Raw genomic sequence first — 19,414 nt, 5'->3', positions numbered from 1 at the left:
GGACTGCATGGGTAGCCCAACACTACTACAGTTGACTTGGCACAAAATTATTTTATCATTTCTTACCAATGGTCAGAGGTGGGAAGTAACAATTCTGAGATATTTGTACTTCCATTTGATGCTACTCACTTCTACTCCACTAGATTTATTTTGTACCTTTAGTTACTTTACATATTTGGATTAATATATTGTGAAATATAATCAACATTTAAATAAGACTTAAGATACACCTGGAGTAAATTCACAAGCTACCCTGCAGTATACAAAGTCATTAAAACTAGCTTCACCTTTACCAGCTTTGATAACACTTTAATGCACTAATTATAATCAAAACATATCAATATGATTCTGAAATTGACCAATTTGCATAATAAGTACTTTAAGTATATTTTGATGATAATACTTTTGTGCTTTCACTTGAGTAACATTTTGAATGCAGGACTTATAGCCTACTTGTAACAAAGTATTCCTACACTATTCGTTACCAGTGGTGGAAGAAGTACTCAGATTTTTAAATAATGATATCACTGGATAGTGAGGCATTCATTTCTGTTTAATTTTAATTTGGCAGCTGTTAAAGGATATAATTGAATGACTTTTATACTGCAAGATATATCCATCCACACAATAGTACATCATAATGTATAAGCTAATTTAACTTTTGTATTAATAATATAAACCAGAAAAGGTAACTAGTATGTTTCCAAATAAATGTAGTGAGTAAAAAGTACAATATTTTGCTGCCAAAATGTAATGGATACATGTAACTCAAAATGTACTTGAGTACATTTACCTTCCACATTTACCTTTACTACTTTCCACCACTGTTTATTACCATGCCCTAGATAATTTTAGGTCACTGAAACATAGGCTATTAATTAAGGTTTCAACAAACACTTTCAAAATGGCCACAATGTAATACAAGAGATACATTAGAAAGAAAATGTTTTTTTAGAGATTTCAAGAAGCATATAAACAAACAATGGATGTTTTTGATATTAACCTCTATCCATGATGGAAGTAGATTAAAACAAATAAGGAGTTAGATAAAGATTAGAGATCAAATGATGCATCCCGTATACTATAGCATTGAATCGATTTAGAGGCTGCTGTTGGAGCGGCCTAAAGGTGCTGATCCCAGTGGACATGTGTAAGGCAGAGGAGCTTGGATTTAATGATATAAAGATAGGACCCTCTGTATACTGGCCACCTGTCCCTCGTTGGCTGTGGACAAGTATCAACGTAGATCTTTCAATCAAAAAGTGTTTTAAAAAAAAGTGAAATAGGACATGTATATTGAAAATCACCTAAGGATGGAACAATTATTTAGCATCTCAAAAGATCCAGAAAGTAAAAGAGTGGGATTTGGCATTATGTACCTCATTTGAAAATGTGTCAGAGCAGAAAATTACCTGATGAGATATTATTGTGGGCACTATAGTGGGTGGAGGAAAGGGGGTTGGAACAGGTAATGCTCTGACTTTTGTTCTGCTTTGATGGCATTTAGAGGCTGGGAGGGGGGCAGGGCTACCTGATAAAGTAGGGGAGGTTTTAATGATGGTTTGTAAATTGGAGAGGAAGGGATGCAGTGTGGGTTTTTTATGGGTGCCAGCACATGTTGGGATTTGGGTTAATGAGGAGGCAGAAAGGCAGCTAAGGCTAGTTTAAGCCGAGACAGGGTGGACGTACAGGTATCATTTGGAAGGATGGAGATGGAAAATCAAAGACTTACAGACTGTGGGAAAAGTGGGCCAAGCAGAGAATGTCTGCTTAACTACCTGAGAATAACAGGACTTATAAGAGAATATGAACAATACAAATTGTAGGAAGTAAATAACACCACAAGATAGCAGTAATGCAACATCAAGGATGTAAGCTGCCGTTAAATACAAAAGAAGAAGAAGGAAAATAAGAATAAGAATAAAAAGACATGCGTAAGGGAATAATATTCCACACAGCCATCAGTGTTTTCTTGTATTAAACCCTTTGTTATCGTATTCAACCCAACTGCTCTTAAATTACAATCACTCGTATAACACACCCTTAATACAAATGCATTTAAAATTGACATTTACACTTATTTTCAGTGGAAAAAATGTTTAGTCACTAGAGCAGGGGTCACCAACCTTTTCGAGACTGAGACCTGAAAGATAACGAACTCTATGGAGGGCTACTTGTTTGATATAATCCTTCTGAAGAATATACATTTGCAGTTTTCCTTTAAATAATGAATCTGCACTTAATAGGCTACATATAAGAACATGATTTTGACTCATTACTGTTTCCAATGGGCAGCACTTTGGTTTGAAAAGTGGTGGGGACACTTTTTTCATACAAAAATCAAACTGCATTGCCCCCCACCCTTTTTTTGTACACACTAGTTTCCCTATTTGTCAGCAACACCTGTAGACACAGGATTTACAGAGCCAGGCTACACAGTATTGTTCCAGGAACCATTATATGTGTGGGGGAAATTATTGAAGAAGACAATAATATTCCCCCTTTTTTTAGGAGGCTTGCACATGCCTGTTCTCCTTGACTGAATGCTCAACATATTATAGTGTGGGGGGGATGTGAAGCAATCTAAGCTATTGACCTTATATCTTGTATTAGATGTGAAACACAAAAATACTTTCTACACTGATTTATAATCTGAAATTTCAAACGTTCAATATTTCTAATGATTTTCTTTGTTTTACAGTTATAAAAAGCAACAGGCTTCTGAACCGCTGGACAGCATGACGGCTCCTCTGATTCCTCTTCAGAGGAGCTCGACCCACAGAATGAGAGAGGCCACGGTCATGGTCACCAAGACTTAAAACAACTATTTTCTGATATCAAAAGTTGTAAACTACTTTTAACGTTTTGAATACATTTGTCTTGTTTTCCTCTTTTGTATTTATGTCTCATAACTATCTGTACATGCATGTGACATCGCTGCAGCCTACATATGCTGATATCTTAGCTTGTCATGAAAAAAAACATGGATATTACTTGATTATGCAGCAAAGGTTTAACGTTTTAAAAGCATTTTTGCAGCAAAAAAAAAAAAACGCCCACACAAGCCAAACAGGAAAAAAGTAACTGGAGCACATGCCTCATGTTAGAATGTTTGTCTTGTTTGAGACCTCAGCAAATGTAAAACCAGTTCATTAATTTGTACACAATTCAGGGCTTATAAGAACATATTATTAGTTTTCTTGTAAGAATAATAAATGTACTCAAAACCAAGCAAGCTTTTGTAGGTACCATTTAGTGCTGCGCTGCAGTTGGTCATCCAAGGCTTGAAGTTTGTAACCGTGAAATCCAACCACTGAAAGTTTTTCTAAATGTATTTATGTTATGCCCTGTAGGTTAGAATATTGCCGAATAGGTTCCATAGCTGCTATGTGAGACATCGTTCATACATCCGTTGCCAAAATGTTTTACCAGTCATTATTTAATGGCTAGAAAGAACACATGATGTTTGGCAAAGCATTACATACAACCCCATATTGACATGAACAGGTAATACGATATGAAATGTATAAGTTAATACCAATATGTTTGTTTTTGTTACAGCCAAGTTTTTGAAAAGCAGGCAGAAAGAGCTTTGTTGTCTTACATTGATTTTTATTTTGAAAACACACAAGATGCCTGTTTCTTTACATCTTTTTCCAGCCGTTCCAATAACAGTTCTATGAAACATGGACATAATCTTCTTCTCGTCACATGTGTGGTCAGATGATCCTTACCATAAACATGTTGAAGTATCTTTAAGGAAAGATTTGAAACAATGTTCAACAATAAAAGCATGGAGTTCACTTCAGTACAACTGACACAGGATGATGTCATGCTGAGCTAAGGTATTCCCAACATAGAAAAGTTTGTGACAAAGGAACTGCATTTCCGACCAAAACAATGGAATTATTTCGGCATCGACATCCCGCAACAGTAATGTCCAAAGACAGCATGCACAGCGTCCAAAGCTGTCTGCCCAAACCTAGATATACTTCTCATTTCCTCTTGCTGGCTCTCTTCCCCTCTCCTTTCTTTGGCTTCCCTTTTCCTCTCAGTTTCCTCAGGCGACGCATCTCCTCCTTGAAGTCTTCATGCTCGTCTCTGAGAAGGAAAAGCACACATTTTAGTTAAGCTTTTATTATGATTAGTATAGGGTCCGGTAAAACGCTCTAATTTGTTCTGATCACTTCCTGCATTGAGTTTCACATTCAAACCCTTCCAGCAGCTCTAAGGGCATAACATTTCCACATAGGCCTTACATTTGAAATGTAAGCATTGTTTTTTCATTGGCTACTTTACATGGGGTTTTGAAAGTAAGGCTAATAAAAATGAATAATCACCAATATTCATGTTTATATGCAGCGGTCAATGTGGAATTTTGACCATGCAAACACAGCCTCTGCTGCAGATGGGGGTTCAGCAGCCCCATCTGCGAGGCTCCACTAGCAAAAGCATGACATGGGACCTTTAATATTTCTTTGGACCAGTGCTTTTTATTGTGGAGACAGAGTTGAAAAAGGGAGAAGCCCCAGTTCATGGGCTGCCAGGTCTACCAATTGAGTGTTCATACTGTTAAAAAGTGGCGGTGTTACTTCTTTAATGACAATTAAGGGCTTTTCCTTTGGGCATGCATCTGTAACCCAGTCTTGCAAACTGGGATAGTCTAACATGTCTAAAAATACTCCTAAAACCTAAATAAAATAGGCGTTATGTTGTAAAAGAGGCGCAAATATACAACTATTTAGGGCTGTGCAATTAATCGTATTTTAATCGCAATTACGATTTTGGCCTGCCACAATTATGAAAACAACATAATCGAAAAAAACAATGATTTAGCTTTGCTAGGTTGTGACTGCACTGCAACATATTTGATGTAATTAATTTTGGTCTCATTTATTTGTATTTATCATATTTATATATGTTTAGTAGCTTGTGGAAGTGCGCTCCAAAATATTTGTTGATCTTGTTTATTGGTATTTATTATTTTGATATTTATTTAAATGTATCATTTATTTTTGTATTGGTTTTTCAGTTGAATTATACGTTCAGGGTAATCAACAGTTAAAAAGATACTGTTCAAATTATTGTTTGTATTTGTTTTAAAGTTCAATAAATGGATTTTTTCAAAGTCAATGAATAATCGTATTTAATAATCGTGATATCAATTATTGACCCAAATAATCGAGATTATGATTTTTGCCATAATCGCACAGCCCTACAACTATTATAAAAAGATTATAAAATTTAAATTAAAAAGCAATGTTTGCAAGATATATAAAAAAATACATATCCAAAAACAAGTATAGTAGTAAATCATTGATAAGTAAGAAAATGTAAGAGTTTAACAGAGTTTTTTTAAAGTGTGGTTTCTTTACTAGAAGATGTTATGTTTCCAAAGCGTACCTGAACAGTCCCATGAACCGGAGCTTCTGGGTCATGGAGTAGTAGATCTTGTGCTGTGGGTACCAGTCATACACCTCCTTCCTCTGGGCCATGGGAGGCTCCTGGAACAGCTGCACCACCTTCAGCGATCTGGAGTCAGTCGGACGCACCACCTCCCCGAAGATCTGTGCGCTCAGTCTGGCCATGCGCACGGCATAGCTGGACAGACTGGCCATGACTGCTGAACAAAGCAGAGAGAAGACCTCAACCCTGAGACAGGTAGAACATGTATGCAGAAATACTCTGGTTCAAGCATCTCAAATGTGAGAGCATGTCATGTTGGCTATTAGAAATGTTTTACACATACATACATACATACATACATACATACATACATACATACATACATATATACATATACATACATACATACATACATACATACATACATACATATATATACTATTTATAATAATAATAATAATAAATTTGATTTATATAGCACACTTTAAAAACAACGTCATCTCAAGGTGCTTCACAAAGCTATAAGGAACAATATATATTTATAAAATAGTGATCCTATAGGATTATTATTTTATCAATACAATAATAATTTTAACCTTTAGCTATTATCATTAATATTATTATTAAAGTTGGTAGAACAGTTGGAGGACATATCTAAAGAAAGAGTAAAAATACGAGCTGTGAATGGTGTTGTACTGTGACCAACAGCAGTATTTCTAAAATATATGTTTTAAATGTAACAGTAGATATTTCTTTCAACCAGCTAGCCCTGCTCAAATAAAAAAACATGTTTTTTAAATTGATTTCGTTTATTGCAGCAGTATTGCATTAAATCAGGAATATTGAACATATTTTTTTTTGCACTTATTGTGGTAAAATGATCTTCAAGGAGCAATGCAAAACTGATGTTTTCACATTAAACAAAACCCAAGTACCCTCTGCAGTACCCCAACGTAGTAGCCTACTATGTATCTACAGTATGAAAGAGACCATCTTGTCAGTCTAATGAATGTTTAAACCTTTAAACAACCACACTGACTAAACAATGTGAGTTTATGGGGATGGATATGAGTTTAGTGGTTTACTGGTTGCATTTAAGCCAGAAACCTTGATGAAACCCCCCTGGTCCCCTGTAACAACACGATGAATAACATCACTTCACATGTGTCCAGTTAGTCTTCTTAACAGTGATAACATGGTCTCTTACCTGAAGCCTGTGCGATAGTAACACCGTTGTAAAGTGACACAATCTGTAAACGTTAGTAAAACGAACCAAACTTTAGTTAAATGGCAGTAATAGTTAAGTTTACTGACGTTTAGCTAGCATTAACCTTCACACGCCATACTGCCATCACAAGCTCTACTGCGCATGACTAGTTTTCCGTGAAGTTGATTGGTTGGTTGCTTTCACTTCCGGTTCAATGGTAAAGCGGCGATTTTAACCTACAACATGAAACATAATTTATAAAAAAACAGATATGTGTCAAACGTAACGTCAAATGTAACTAGTCAACGCTGATAGTCTGTCCTTATTGATAAAGTCTGATAAATATAAAATGCAGGAGGTCCGTCCTCCTAAGAGTTCCGACAGATGTGTTTATATATATCTATGGATGTCACAGCTTCTACTCAAAGTTCCAATTCCAGCCATTCATTATCTATTATTTTACACACAATAAATATTGTTCTGGTATTATTGTGCTGTATGTGTTTAAATGAAAATAACCAATAGTATTTGTATTTGTTTGCAGCCCGGTGGGCGCGGCTCATTGACGTCATTAAAGGTCCCATGTCATGGCCATTTCTAATGATCATAATTCCAAACAAAAAAGAAGTCAAGACTGAAAACAATAGTGGAAGCAGCAGGTGCATTTTGGGGGGTAAATGTCATAACTGTTGAGATGCTACATGATATGCTATAATCCAATAATGATGATTCACAGATTAGTGAAGTTTAATGGTTTCTATCATTCTGTAGTGGAATGCTAGAAGCCTTATAGCAAATGGACAATAATTCAAGACCTATAAGTTAAATGAAATACCAGAACTCAAGAAATGAAGTTAACAAACTGATCTTCAAGTTTCTCAAAACACTGGTCTGAGGGCAAGGATGTAACATGAAGATTCAATAAATCAACACTAGGTGGCGATACATGCTCCAAGTGGTAGCGATTCGCCATTAAACAAAGAAGAAGAAGAGGCGTTCTGGGGCAGCATAGACAGGTCTTTTCTGTGTTAGAGTTTTACTCGCTACAGGGTGTACTTTGAGGGTTTGTGACTTTGCAGACCGTTTACATGCATACAAACCTTCTTAACACAAAAGGGGACGGGTAATAACCGGAAAAGCATGACATGGGACCTTTAAGCTAGGTTGCTTTACCTGTCGTACCTTAACAACGTGCTTGGCCGAATAAAGACTCACTTTAAATATAGTTGAACTCACGTGTATTAATTAGACAACACGACAGATAATTCCAAGAGTATAATGCCAATCTGTGTCATGCATTCTTTTTCTTCAAACCTTTCATATTTTAAATCATGTTCAAAATGTGCTGAAAGTAAAGCTCCTCTGAGTATATAGTAAGTTGTATTCCTTTCTTGCATTGATCAACCATAGACCATAACCAGAGTGTGTACTGTACATTAAATGTGTATATATTGCAGTTACAATTTATTAACAGAGGAGGGCGCCAGATATGAAGAAACAGAAAACTGCTACCATAGATTTTTCTAGACATTTTATAAGCTTCACCGGCCTGCACACCAAAGTGATGCTGCCTGACATGAAACACATGAAATATATGGGCCATGAGCACATAGTATCTCAAGGAGAGGTAATTCTGCAATGAGCAAACTTTTGGGACTTTTCTGCTGTTGGGTTACACCAGAGCAGCTTTTAATTGAATAACCCTTAATGTTATTTTTAAGCATTTGTGCCCAGTGGCTCATTATCTCATAACCTGCCTTTGGCTACCACCAGTGGGGATACAAGTGTGAAGTTTGTCCAGAGATCAGAATTTGATTTATTGCTGGTGAGTATCAATATGATACAGAAAAGGCCATGGGGTCATTAAAGCTAATCATTTATTGTTGGCCACTTGGGGCAGCACAACAAGAGGTGAAGTCTAATATAATATCACCTCATAAAGTTGCTGATTTACATTTAGCCATCTGGGATTATACACTACTTTTTTCTTTCTATTAAAACAATGTTATTAAAGGTAAATAAATGTGCCATTGAAAAAGGAATCAAGTTTTGTAGGACTTCAAACTGCAAATGAAGGCAAAGGAAAACCTTGATAGTAATAGCAGCGCAATAATAGTAGGTATAAGAAATTGTTGTAATTATAGTTTTGTAAAGTTAATATATATGTCTAAAAAGGTGTCGGCCCATAATTGACCCAAACAAATTAAACAATTTAAGTTACTTTTTACAATCCAGGGTAGATTTGTAGCATACTGCATCATATTACACGAGCATATCATGCTTTTTTGTATTTACAAAGAAGCTAGAAACTATATTAGTGGCTCGAAACTAGCTAAGTGGCTAGTAACTAGCACTCAAACTTGTAGGCTAAGTGTTGAATTAACGTAGTGGAGTTTTACGTAGCCTATGGCTACAACATTTGCCTTGAAAATGTATTGGAAGAAGTCATGGTAGAAGTTGCCTAAATGTGAGCACAAGTAGTCAAAAAAGAACTTAAGTACAGTACTTGAGTTCATTTAGCCCACCTTTTTGAAATTCCACCACTGTTAGTTTGTCAAATCAAATCTCATGTAGCATGTAAGCTAACTCGGTGCTCCCCCAGACAGCTGGCCGTTGATTGGTCCACGGACAGGCCGTCATCCTATCAGACGTGCTGGGGATGCTGACTGATCCCTCTCCCCTCTCCTGCTGATGGACTGCGGTCTGCATGGGCTCAATTTGGATAGACCAGGTAGGCTATATCAAAGCGGTTCCCGCCATGTAAGTCGTATAATGCTGCTGTTTTAGTAGGCTATGCCATTGTATTGTAAATAGGCTTCTGCTAAATCCTGCAGCACGATTTTCTCTAGCAGTTTCTAAAGCTGCCCCCGTGTTTGTCCATCGTTTGATTTAGTGACGGTTTTGCAGTGAAGGTGCATTTGGTGTGAATGATAATATGCTTGACTAGACTCGAATGCTATGCTTAAGTGTGTTTGTTGGTGTCGCCCTGTTTAGACGGATGGATGCTGAAGATGAGATGAGATAAGCGTCTTCTGTCTCCGCCGAGCTGCTGCAAAGCCACGCAGGAAGAGACGTTGTCACCGTGAAGCCCACACCACCGGAATAAAAGGAATACACTGTGTCTGTCAGTCAATGAGGTTTGCCTTCTCTTTCCACACCTCGATCATGGTCCTGCTCTCCAGAGGTGATGTGAGCTGAAGTCGCGGGGAAGCCGCAGAGGAGCTGTCCGTCTGTCGAGGTGCTGATGCGGCTGTGACAGCATGGCTGCCGGGAAGTTGCTGCTCTACGCCGGGCTCTCTCTTTCTCTCTGCGCCCTGGGCATGCTGGCTGTGGCGATGTGTTCCGACCACTGGTACGAGACCGACGCCAGGAGATACAGGGAGCGGTGCCGAAGCTTTTCCAGCCGCCGCAAGGACCCGGGCTTCATCTACATTCCCAACAACAGCCTGCCTCTGCGGGCCAGCCGGAGCAGCCTGCCCCGCTGGGAGGAGAAGCTGCTGCTTGCCCGGAACCGGCGGCAGCTGTTCGCCATGAGCGCCGCGGATGAGTGCAGCAGGCAGTATAACTCTACAAACATGGGGCTGTGGAGGAAATGCCATCGAGTGGGCTTCGACCAAGAAATCGAAGACCAGATCCGGAAAGGTAGGAATGAATTAAACAGACAGATAAAGAGTTATTGTTGCAGACATATCAGACACAATAAGGATGTGATATGTATCCAGAAAATGAATTAGATTGGTGATTGATTATGTGACCAAAGGGCGAACAAGGGCATGGAGCTATTTTCTAACTAATGTTTGTCCACATCTTCACTGTCTATATGAGTGAGTTGGTATGAACGTCCTGTGGTATAAGCATACAGACTGTTTGGGCTCATGCTATGTTGCAGGAAAGGGGTGCATGTTAATTGTGACGCTGGTTAAAGTAGCCTATACGTGATCTTATTGTAGAAGTGGTGCTCTTCTGACCCTACAACTGCAAGTAATGACATAATCATTTCAGGGAGTATGGGCTTGTCAGTAACTCAAGGTTGTTTCCTTTAATTAGGTCCTATATTGTCCATCAAGAGTAAGTTGATTTGTCCCAGAAGCCTTTGCTCTGTGTCTAGAGACTGACTGACATAGGTCTAAATGTACAGTATACAGGCCTGTGGCTGTAATCACTTGCTAGGGTCCAAAAGTGAGATGGTTTAACTAAAGTAAATCCCAATTTCCCCCCACACTCTGACATGTGTAGCCTATTCTTAATGCTGGAATAATACAAACTTTACACAGATTAGTGTAGGTATCTGCTTAATACCCACAGTATCGCAGTGTTAAAACTACATTTCTGACATAGAAAAGGGCCTAAGGGCTTGTTTTTTTTTATCATCTTCTGTTTGCATTTTCAAAATGTTTAAATAATTGATTTATGGTGTTTAATATTGTTGTCCTCAGCAAACACCTTCAGTTTCTTTGTAAAGTCTTATTTATACATGTTTTTTTAGATAGAAACTGATAGTTGGGAATAAAAAGTCTGCTTAATATAGACTATATTTAACCAGGACCTTTTAAAAACCTGAACACAAACAACCAAACTTGATGGACTTATTAGATTTGTCATCAACATTATATTATTGATCTATAGATGTTTTCCTTATGGCCATGAAACCTACTGAGCATTTCAAATGTAAAAATCAATGTTTTAAGCCGGGTCAATCAAGTGGTCTTTGGTGGACAAACTATAAATTGGTGACACTGTTTGGATTACATCTGAATGATCGGTCTTGTTTTAATAATGGTCCAACAAAATGAGAAGTCGTAAGACAAAACAACCTGTCATTATTTTATACATGCTCTGAAATAAACATTTAATCCTGGGGTTCCCAACATTTCAGGAAACATGATGAAATATTACTGAGCTGATCCAGGATATGAGGGTCATAGCAATCACAGTATGAAACATGACAGTTAATCTATCGTTCAATTGTCGGTAAATCCTAGAGTTCATTCAAACAACCACCGTGATTCCTGTTTTCCTGACCAACGCTAAAAGTAATCATATAATCTGAACTCAAATACAAGTTTTTATGTGTGTTCCCGGTGCTACACTGACTTGTTTTGTGTTAAAAGACAGTCATGTTTCTGATGGAGGCTGCTGGATGAGGCGAGGGTGTGTGTGCTCTTTGAATACGTGCGTGTGTGTGCTGCAGCTGTGCTTTCCTTTGAGGACGCCTCAATGGTCTTGATGGCTTACCATCTGCAGTAATGGGCAGCCCACAGTGAGTGTGCTCAGTGATCAGATGAATGCCTCCATAGAGGGGTTTGATCTGTTCCAGCTCTCAGCTCCATCAGCATGGAAAAGTACAGCGCGGTTTGTGATCATGATGCATTTGACAATAACTTCACCTTGATGGGTCAATAAGGATGGAACCGTGGAGATTATTTATGTGTGTGGGTGCTCAACAGCAATAGTGGAATCAACTCGCACTTACAGCTCACATTCAGCTATAGTGACTTTCCAGAAGCCAACCACAACTCCTACCAACATCAATTACACCTATTACTGTTACTATAACTACTAGTACGTATCTGCTCTACTACTGCCACACATCCTGCCACTTCTACTTCTATTCCTTCTAATACTGCTACTGGTCCTGCTTCTTGTACTGCTAACGGTTCTACTTCTATTGCTACTGCTGCGACTACAACTGTTTCTACTGCCACTGCTACTGCTATCATACATATTTAGCACATATATGAAGGTTTATCAAACACGGGAAATCTTGCTTAAATAGACATTAAAAACCTTTACCATTGGCAGTGTGAGTATACCATTTTTTTCTGATGCTTCACATTCAGTGCCATTTAAAAAGTTGTGACACTACATGATTTCGCTACCATGTAGTGATATCATGAAAACAACCATGCAAACAATGTCAACAATCAGTCCATTACCTTGGTTTCATTGGTTGATGAACTAAGAGAGGAAGTGTCCCTTTTATGTGTTAAGAAAAAAATCTTCTACAGCAAATAAGTTGAGCAAAATTTAGGTCAATTAACGTGACATAACATCTCAGCGAGCAAAATGTTACTAACATGGCTAACAGACATTAAAATCAATCTTAAATTAGATATTGTCCTAGCTAAACCTAGCTCTAAATTCCTTAAAGATGCATAATTTCATCAACTCAACAGTGAATTTGCTTGGTCGCTCCATGACATTTAGATTTCAACAGAAGTCTATGCGAGTGTCGTTACTCTCTTTTGAAAATGGATCCAGTCTTGATCAAAGTCACAATTGCAGTGTTAGTAAACAGTGATAGTTACTTTCTATTGACTACTTAATCTCTCTTTCATACTCTCTAACCAGATTTGCTAATTGTTGGATCAACTGAAAGAATAGCAGTGATGGTGTTAATGAGATTTATTGTTTTATTTGCTTTTGAAATATGTGTGTTTTACGATCATCAGGAAGTTCAATTGCTTTTGTCTGACTAGGGCCTGGTGGTTTTAAGGAGAGCATATTAAGTGTTTGTATGTTGATACATTATAATAATTGTCAAAATCCTTGAATTTCTATTTGTTAAATATTTCCTTAAATGCTCTTCATCAGAGCATTGAGCCAGATATTCTTTCCAGGAACAAATGCCAATTGCAACCTTTCCCACTGGAAACAAAAGCCAGATTTAGTGGGTTATTTAACCAAGTGGGCAACTGGAAATAGAAAACCTTTCAACCCAAACCAAATGTACAGTGACTTTCAGTGACATATAACATTATGAGCCTTGTCTACTGTTAACATGTGTTGTAGAAAGAACATAATACTCATTTTTAAGGGATTTTGGGAGGTCAAAGGTCACTGCAAAGCCTTCCCCGCCACATGCTGTTTCACTTTTATCCATTTTAATCCCCACAGTCAAATCATAGCTTTACAAACAGTACGTTTTCTGTATCTACATCCACTTACCCGCCCGATTCTGCCTTTTCATAATGACTCTTCTTCTGTCTTACCATTTATGTCGAAATGACAGAGAGTAATTTAACATCTGTTGGAATAAGATAATTCAGTTTTTAAATAAATAAACCGACACTCGTTTTTGTATGTGAGGGATGATTCATAATCCAAAGGCCCTTGATTATATCTCTGTGCGCAGATCAATACTGATTGACGTTTACAATCATATTTTACAATTCTGATACTTCAAACTCCCCGTCGTCATCCATCCATCTAGCAACAGACAGATTTATAGAAGCTGGAGGGGGAGGGGGAAAAGCCCTGGTCTGTATTTCAGTCTCCCAGTTACAGTTAGAGTAGTTGTGTGTTAGTTTATATAGATTGGGTGAGTGTAGCTTATTTGAACAGTGTTAGATAGAAGATGACCAACTCATCCCATATTCAGACAACCGATCACAAGTATTCCGCTGTATCCAACTAATATATAATATTCCTATGTGATAAACATTTTAAAACACATCAATGAGCAACACTAGGAGACATTTTCCTTTACTCCCAAGAACACATGGTTGTTTTGAACTCAATCCCAAATAAACCGTCCTTCCTTATACTTATTTTTGGAGCACTAAATGCGGAGTATTCTGGCACCAAAGATTGTTCCCAACAAATGCAGTATAACCTTCTGTTAGACTATTTTCTGAAAGCTACTGGCCCGCAGTACTAGGACGTACTGAGCCTTAAACATTCTTTATTTGTGAGGCGAGATTTACGTCTTCAATGGATCCAATAGTCATGAAGCTGGGAGCCATTTTTACAGACAATTTGTATACAAGAGACATAAAAAACTCTTGTGTCCCACAATGGACAAATGGCTTTGTATTTGCTCACTTATGACAGTGTAAAATATTACTATGTACCATTTTTAGCTTCTCTTCCACGACACTTCAGAGACAGCTACGTACATATATTACCTTACATTACATGGCAGCTATCATTTTAAATCACTTTGCTTATTGAGATTTTTCTTGAAAATGGCTATACTCATTGGCTATATAGAGTATTTATACTGTTGTTACTTATTCGAATGCTTCATTGTGTATATAAAGTTAAATAAACATCAGTGTATATGTACTTTACTATGAGCTGCATCGATAAATCAACTAATTGATCAATTGATAAATTGACAAATAATCTGCAAGTATTTGAGAATTGATTGGTATTTCTTTTATTCCTAAAGCAGAAATGGGGAAAAAATGGTTTTCTTGTATATATTTTATAATTTGGGTTTTTGGCTGATGAAACAAGACATTTAAAAAACCAAAACCTTGATTTGAACGAATTGGGATTACACATTTTTAATGGGATTACATTTTTTTTAGGGAAAGATAGATTGAAATAACTATTGACAGATGATTCGATAATGAAAATAATCATTACTTTCAGACCATAGTAAATACAACATATCTGGACATATTGATATTCTCACAGTAACTATATTATAGTAGCAATTCAACGGGACCTCATAATACAGAAAAAGGATCTTGATATGTTCTGAGTTGACCTGCATGTTTTGTGTGCAGTCATCCCCTCTTCTAAATAGGTCACTGCCATACCAGCATCTAATCATTGTTGTTAATTCACCAGACAACTCATAAACTGAACAGTTGGCATATGTCAGCGATTTCTGATGCTGTGGCATGAGCACGATATGTGACCTCCTGCTGTTGGAGCAGCTCGCTGACTCGCATTCTGTCTGTCACAAAGTACAAACCTCCTGGAGAGAGAAAAGGAGAGATAAAACAGCAGCAAAGTGGTTAGGGATAGAGGATGAGGAGAGCCAAGGGTGGCTGTGACGACGTATATGTCAGAGAGAAGAGGATTACATAGAGAGGAGAGGGGGGGGGGGGGTGTTGGGTGAGGTCTACTCATCTTACGCCATCTGTTGTCGCTCTTTGAGGAAAAGGCCTTTCAGGTCTCAAACAAGACACATTCACAGTCCCGTTCAAGCAGAAAGAGCAGGGAGAGGCTCCAGATTGGATTACCTCGCTCCCCAGGGGCAACGCATCATGGGGAGGGTTGAATTAGACACAACGGGAGTCTAAAGGTGCCTTATAGGTGCCCTGCCAATGAGCCTGCTGCCAAAGCTGCTCATTTAATATACACATGGAAGTGGTGAAGGGCGACGGGGCAGCTGCTTTCACTTCTAGATGACCGACCGGTGGATGATTATTAGGGGAAGTAAGCTGGAAGAAGATCAGCTTTCGATCTTTAATTCCAGTGACAACAATGTAATGACATTTTTTTTTCTTTATACTAAAAGACTATATTGTGCTGTAGATGTTTTAAAATGATTATCTCTGTGCAATGCGACACATAAGGGATGTCAAGTTTGATAACAAAAAACTTGGTGGAGTTAGTAGCCTGCTCCTTATCTCCGCTGCATGCTAGCAGCTTAAGGCTACATTAGTTGCTGCTAGCATTATGGATTTGATCTAAAAACAAATGCACACATTTTTCTTAAGTTTATTAAAGTTAACCAAAATCCCTCAATGTTTGTCTTAATGTCAGTATTGAAGACAGTCTGACTATTTTTAGGGCAGTAGCATTTGCAGAAAATTAGTCGGAGGAAGGACAGCTAGTAAACGCTAGCTGTTAGCTGTTAGCAACAGGTTGGCAGCACCTAATGCTTGCTAAATAGCAGAGCTAACTGTTCCATTCAGTTACATTATGATACATGTATGCCTTTTTCAGTAAATAATAGTTTTGGGAAAAGCTAAATTAAATAATAATACTTATTAATGATTGTAATATGTTCAAATGTTATCTTATCAAATCTAGCTTTGTCAAGAAATGTAAATAATACAGTTGTTTGAAGGGTACTTCACAAAGGGAATTATTTTACTGTGGTATCGTATTGGTTATCCAACACAGTCTCACGGCATTTCGTGTTATAGTCACGAAATTAATCTATTGATTCGTGTTCACCAACACGATTTCGCCATTTTTTTCGTGTCACACAGAACGATTTTAAAAGCAATGTAAATAATAACAAATTAGAAGGAAAAACACATTTAAAAAAATACAGATTTAAGTATTCTGACACAGAACGATTTTAGAAGCAATGTATTTCTATTGGTAGTATGTTTCGTGCCTGCACCAAATAATAACAAATTAGAAGGAAAAAAAGATGACATAAAATACAGATTTCAGTATTCTGAGGCTCTGAGCCCCATTTCTTTTCCTCACTGACGGAATTTCAGTATTGGTATTGACTTAATTTTTCGGTGTCCTGACATTCCCCAGGCAGAAGTTTTAGAGTGGCATTATTTATGTGTGACATGGTTTGTTGTGGCCACAGCAGCAGACACAGGGGTTCTCTCGTCTTCATGGAAACACTTAAATTATTCAGACATAAGTGGCAGCCCTCCTCATTAGTGCCCCTGCAGTCTGCAACCAGATCGAAAAGACAGCCTGACTAAGCCTGTTATGCTGCTCCAGCCATTTATACCTCCTGACTTACATTGACACAGTACATCCAAATAATGTATTCTCACTAGGTTTCAATGAAGCAATCTGCCAAAGTATGATAAAGTATGTCAAAAGGCTGAGCCCACTTAAAATACTCTGAAATGCTTTTAGATTTTCTGTTCTAATCCTGATGAAAATTGGAAAAATAAACTGTAAGCTTCAGGCACATTCTCACTTCAGGATGAATCAGATGTACTGGTATAAGACTGCTAGTTGTCTTTCTGTAAATGAGTGGTGTTTTAGGTCTTCTGTGTGAAAGTCCTGTGGTTGTTGGACGCATCCCGGCACATCTTTTTATGATGCCAGAGTAAATGGACGGCCAAACACTAGCTTAACGCATCTAATATTGCTGCAGATGACTATTATAGTAAGTCGAAAGCCTGGTGCCTCTTGTACAGAAGCTAAAGGGTGCCTAGTGCCAGCACCAAATGCCGTGAGGCGTTTACAGAGTGTCGGTAGTTGAGTACATGGAAATGAAACTGATAATACTGGAAACACTTTGCATACATTTGTAAAAGATCCTGGGGGGTTATGAAAGAGAACAAGGAGCCCATTAGAACAGCTAAGGGTGGCATAGCATACAGTAGAAGGCTATGCAGTCTATGTGGTCTGGAGTAACAGGGCAGGGATGGAGTAAAATCTCCTTTCAACAGCAGTTTATTTGCTGAAGAGCTGTTTCTTTGAATGAGTGCCATATTGGAAACCAACATGAGTTAATAAAGGCTGAGCTAAGATGGGCAGAATTTTCACTGAGAGTAGCTTAATCATCAGTATGGTGTTCATTCAGTCCAGCACTCTCGCTTGTGTTGTTCTGACTATATTAGTCCAAGGGTAATTTCATAATATGTGTACAGAACATTTGACTCCTGTTAAGGTTTAACTTTGCCTGTTTGTAAAGGCCAGAGCCCGAGAGCAGCAAGGGGCTGGGAGACTTACTCATCATGAAGTCAGTATGACTCCTATAACCACAGGCAGAGTAAGGAGAGGGGGGAGAAAGAGAGAGATGTGGAGGACGAATGTGTTTTGTTTCCCCACAGCAATGCAAGCCAACATCAATGTTTGATGACCCCATGCTCTCTCCGACAGTCCAGCCATGTCAGAACACAGCTCCAGCAGCCTCAGGACATTTGCACACTACCACACATACAATACACATGATACCTACTTAGATGGGTATACTGTACACACCCAGCACATGTAGAAAAACCATTATTTGCCCATCATAAATAATAAATGATGCCCTCAATGCACTCCGATACTGTCTCTTGACACACAACCATTGCCTCAGACTTGGAGATGTTGACTCATCCCGAATGCAAACCGCTCCAGTGCGTGCTGGAGGACACAGTCTGATGAAGCGAACAGAACCACATCATCTGCGTAGAGCAGAAGCTACATTTTGAGGTCCCCTATGACGCTAGGGTTGTACATGGGTCCATCATTTGGGAGATTACAAACTAAAGGGAGGTAGATACAATGGCTAAGGAGACAAAGAAAGGAGCAACATAGAAACTTTAACATTCCCCCCAATAATTGCTAAGTGAGAGGCAGAGGAATATTTCAGAATAATGTTGTTCATGTGTAAAAGTCAATTTAAATGAACTTAGCCCACATAAATGTCATGAGAGCAGTGGGTGGTGACACAAACACGCATCAGCCCTGTTGACTTCTTTCAGTACGTTTAACACAAACTGCCTGGCATGTGTCACGACAGCGTGAAATCCCCATGGAAACAAAGGTGTCCTGGACTTGTGATTGGCAGTCAGAGGCTTAATGGAGATGAGTGGGCTGGAGCAGAAGGCACATTTTTGACAGAGTGAGGAGGAGTTAACCCCGTCTCTTCACTCACTAACACACTGCCAGCTTCCATTTACTCACCCTGCACCTTATGGATGACAAGTGGAGTTTAACATTAACGCCTGTGGTTACCAACTCAAGGTTTTGATGACATAGTGGAGGCTTTCCAAGTCCAAGTTATACTTTTCTCTAACTTGTACCATTATGTAAAGAGACATTTTGACTGTCAATTTTCATCAGTAACATTGTGTGAAGGCCGAAAAAACGAGATTGCGAATACCGCTGCTTCTTTCGTGTAGAAAGGACCCAGTTGAGGTGGAGTTGAGGTGTTTTGGGCACCTGGTAAGGATGCCACCTGGACGCCTCCCTCCTGAGGTGTTTCAGGCACGTCCAGTGGGAGGAGACCAAGAGGCAGATCCAGGACCAGGTGAAGGGATTATATCTCCATGCTGGCCTGGGAGCGGTTGTAATTACCCAGTCAGAGTTGAGTTGATGTGGCCAGGGAAAGGGAAGTTGTGTGGCCCTCTGCTGGAACTGCTT

At 38.5% G+C, this 19,414-nt stretch overlaps 2 protein-coding genes across 3 annotated transcripts in view; one reads left to right on the top strand and one right to left on the bottom strand.

Annotated features, from left to right (window-relative positions):
- Positions 1-3,591: 3,591 nt before the first annotated feature.
- Positions 3,592-6,791, bottom strand: mrps33 (mitochondrial ribosomal protein S33). Of its 2 annotated transcripts, none has more exons than XM_034131363.1 (3): positions 6,614-6,791; positions 5,404-5,620; positions 3,592-4,101 (listed from the first exon to the last, which is right to left on the bottom strand). In XM_034131363.1, exons 2-3 carry the CDS (start codon positions 5,616-5,618, stop codon positions 3,996-3,998), a joined length of 321 nt encoding a protein of 106 aa, XP_033987254.1. In that variant the 5' UTR covers positions 5,619-5,620; positions 6,614-6,791; the 3' UTR covers positions 3,592-3,995. The 2 variants fall into 2 exon arrangements, with proteins under 2 accessions (XP_033987254.1, XP_033987253.1); XM_034131362.1 differs by having other exon boundaries at positions 5,404-5,623; positions 6,614-6,781.
- A 2,488-nt stretch (positions 6,792-9,279) lies between these two features.
- tmem178b (transmembrane protein 178B) overlaps positions 9,280-19,414 on the top strand; it is an 82,301-nt gene continuing 72,166 nt past the window's right edge. The window contains exons 1-2 of the mRNA XM_034131235.1: positions 9,280-9,344; positions 9,608-10,255. Coding sequence (XP_033987126.1) covers positions 9,874-10,255 — 382 coding nt within the window. The 5' untranslated portion in view covers positions 9,280-9,344; positions 9,608-9,873. The remainder of the gene's footprint in view (positions 9,345-9,607; positions 10,256-19,414) is intronic.

This window comes from Trematomus bernacchii, unplaced genomic scaffold (genome assembly GCF_902827165.1).
Source record: "Trematomus bernacchii unplaced genomic scaffold, fTreBer1.1, whole genome shotgun sequence".
Taxonomy (NCBI): Eukaryota; Metazoa; Chordata; class Actinopteri; order Perciformes; family Nototheniidae; genus Trematomus; species Trematomus bernacchii.
Note: the sequence above shows the minus strand (reverse complement) of the source record. Positions and strands in the feature narration are given on the sequence as shown.

Excerpts from the sequence above, each read along its gene's own strand:
- mrps33 (XM_034131363.1), bottom strand. The coding sequence starts at position 5,618 with ATGGCCAGTCTGTCCAGCTATGCCGTGCGCATGGCCAGACTGAGCGCA. Across the intron at positions 4,102-5,403 it reads CGGTTCATGGGACTGTTCAG|AGACGAGCATGAAGACTTCA; the intron begins GTACGCTTTGGA and ends TTTCCTTCTCAG.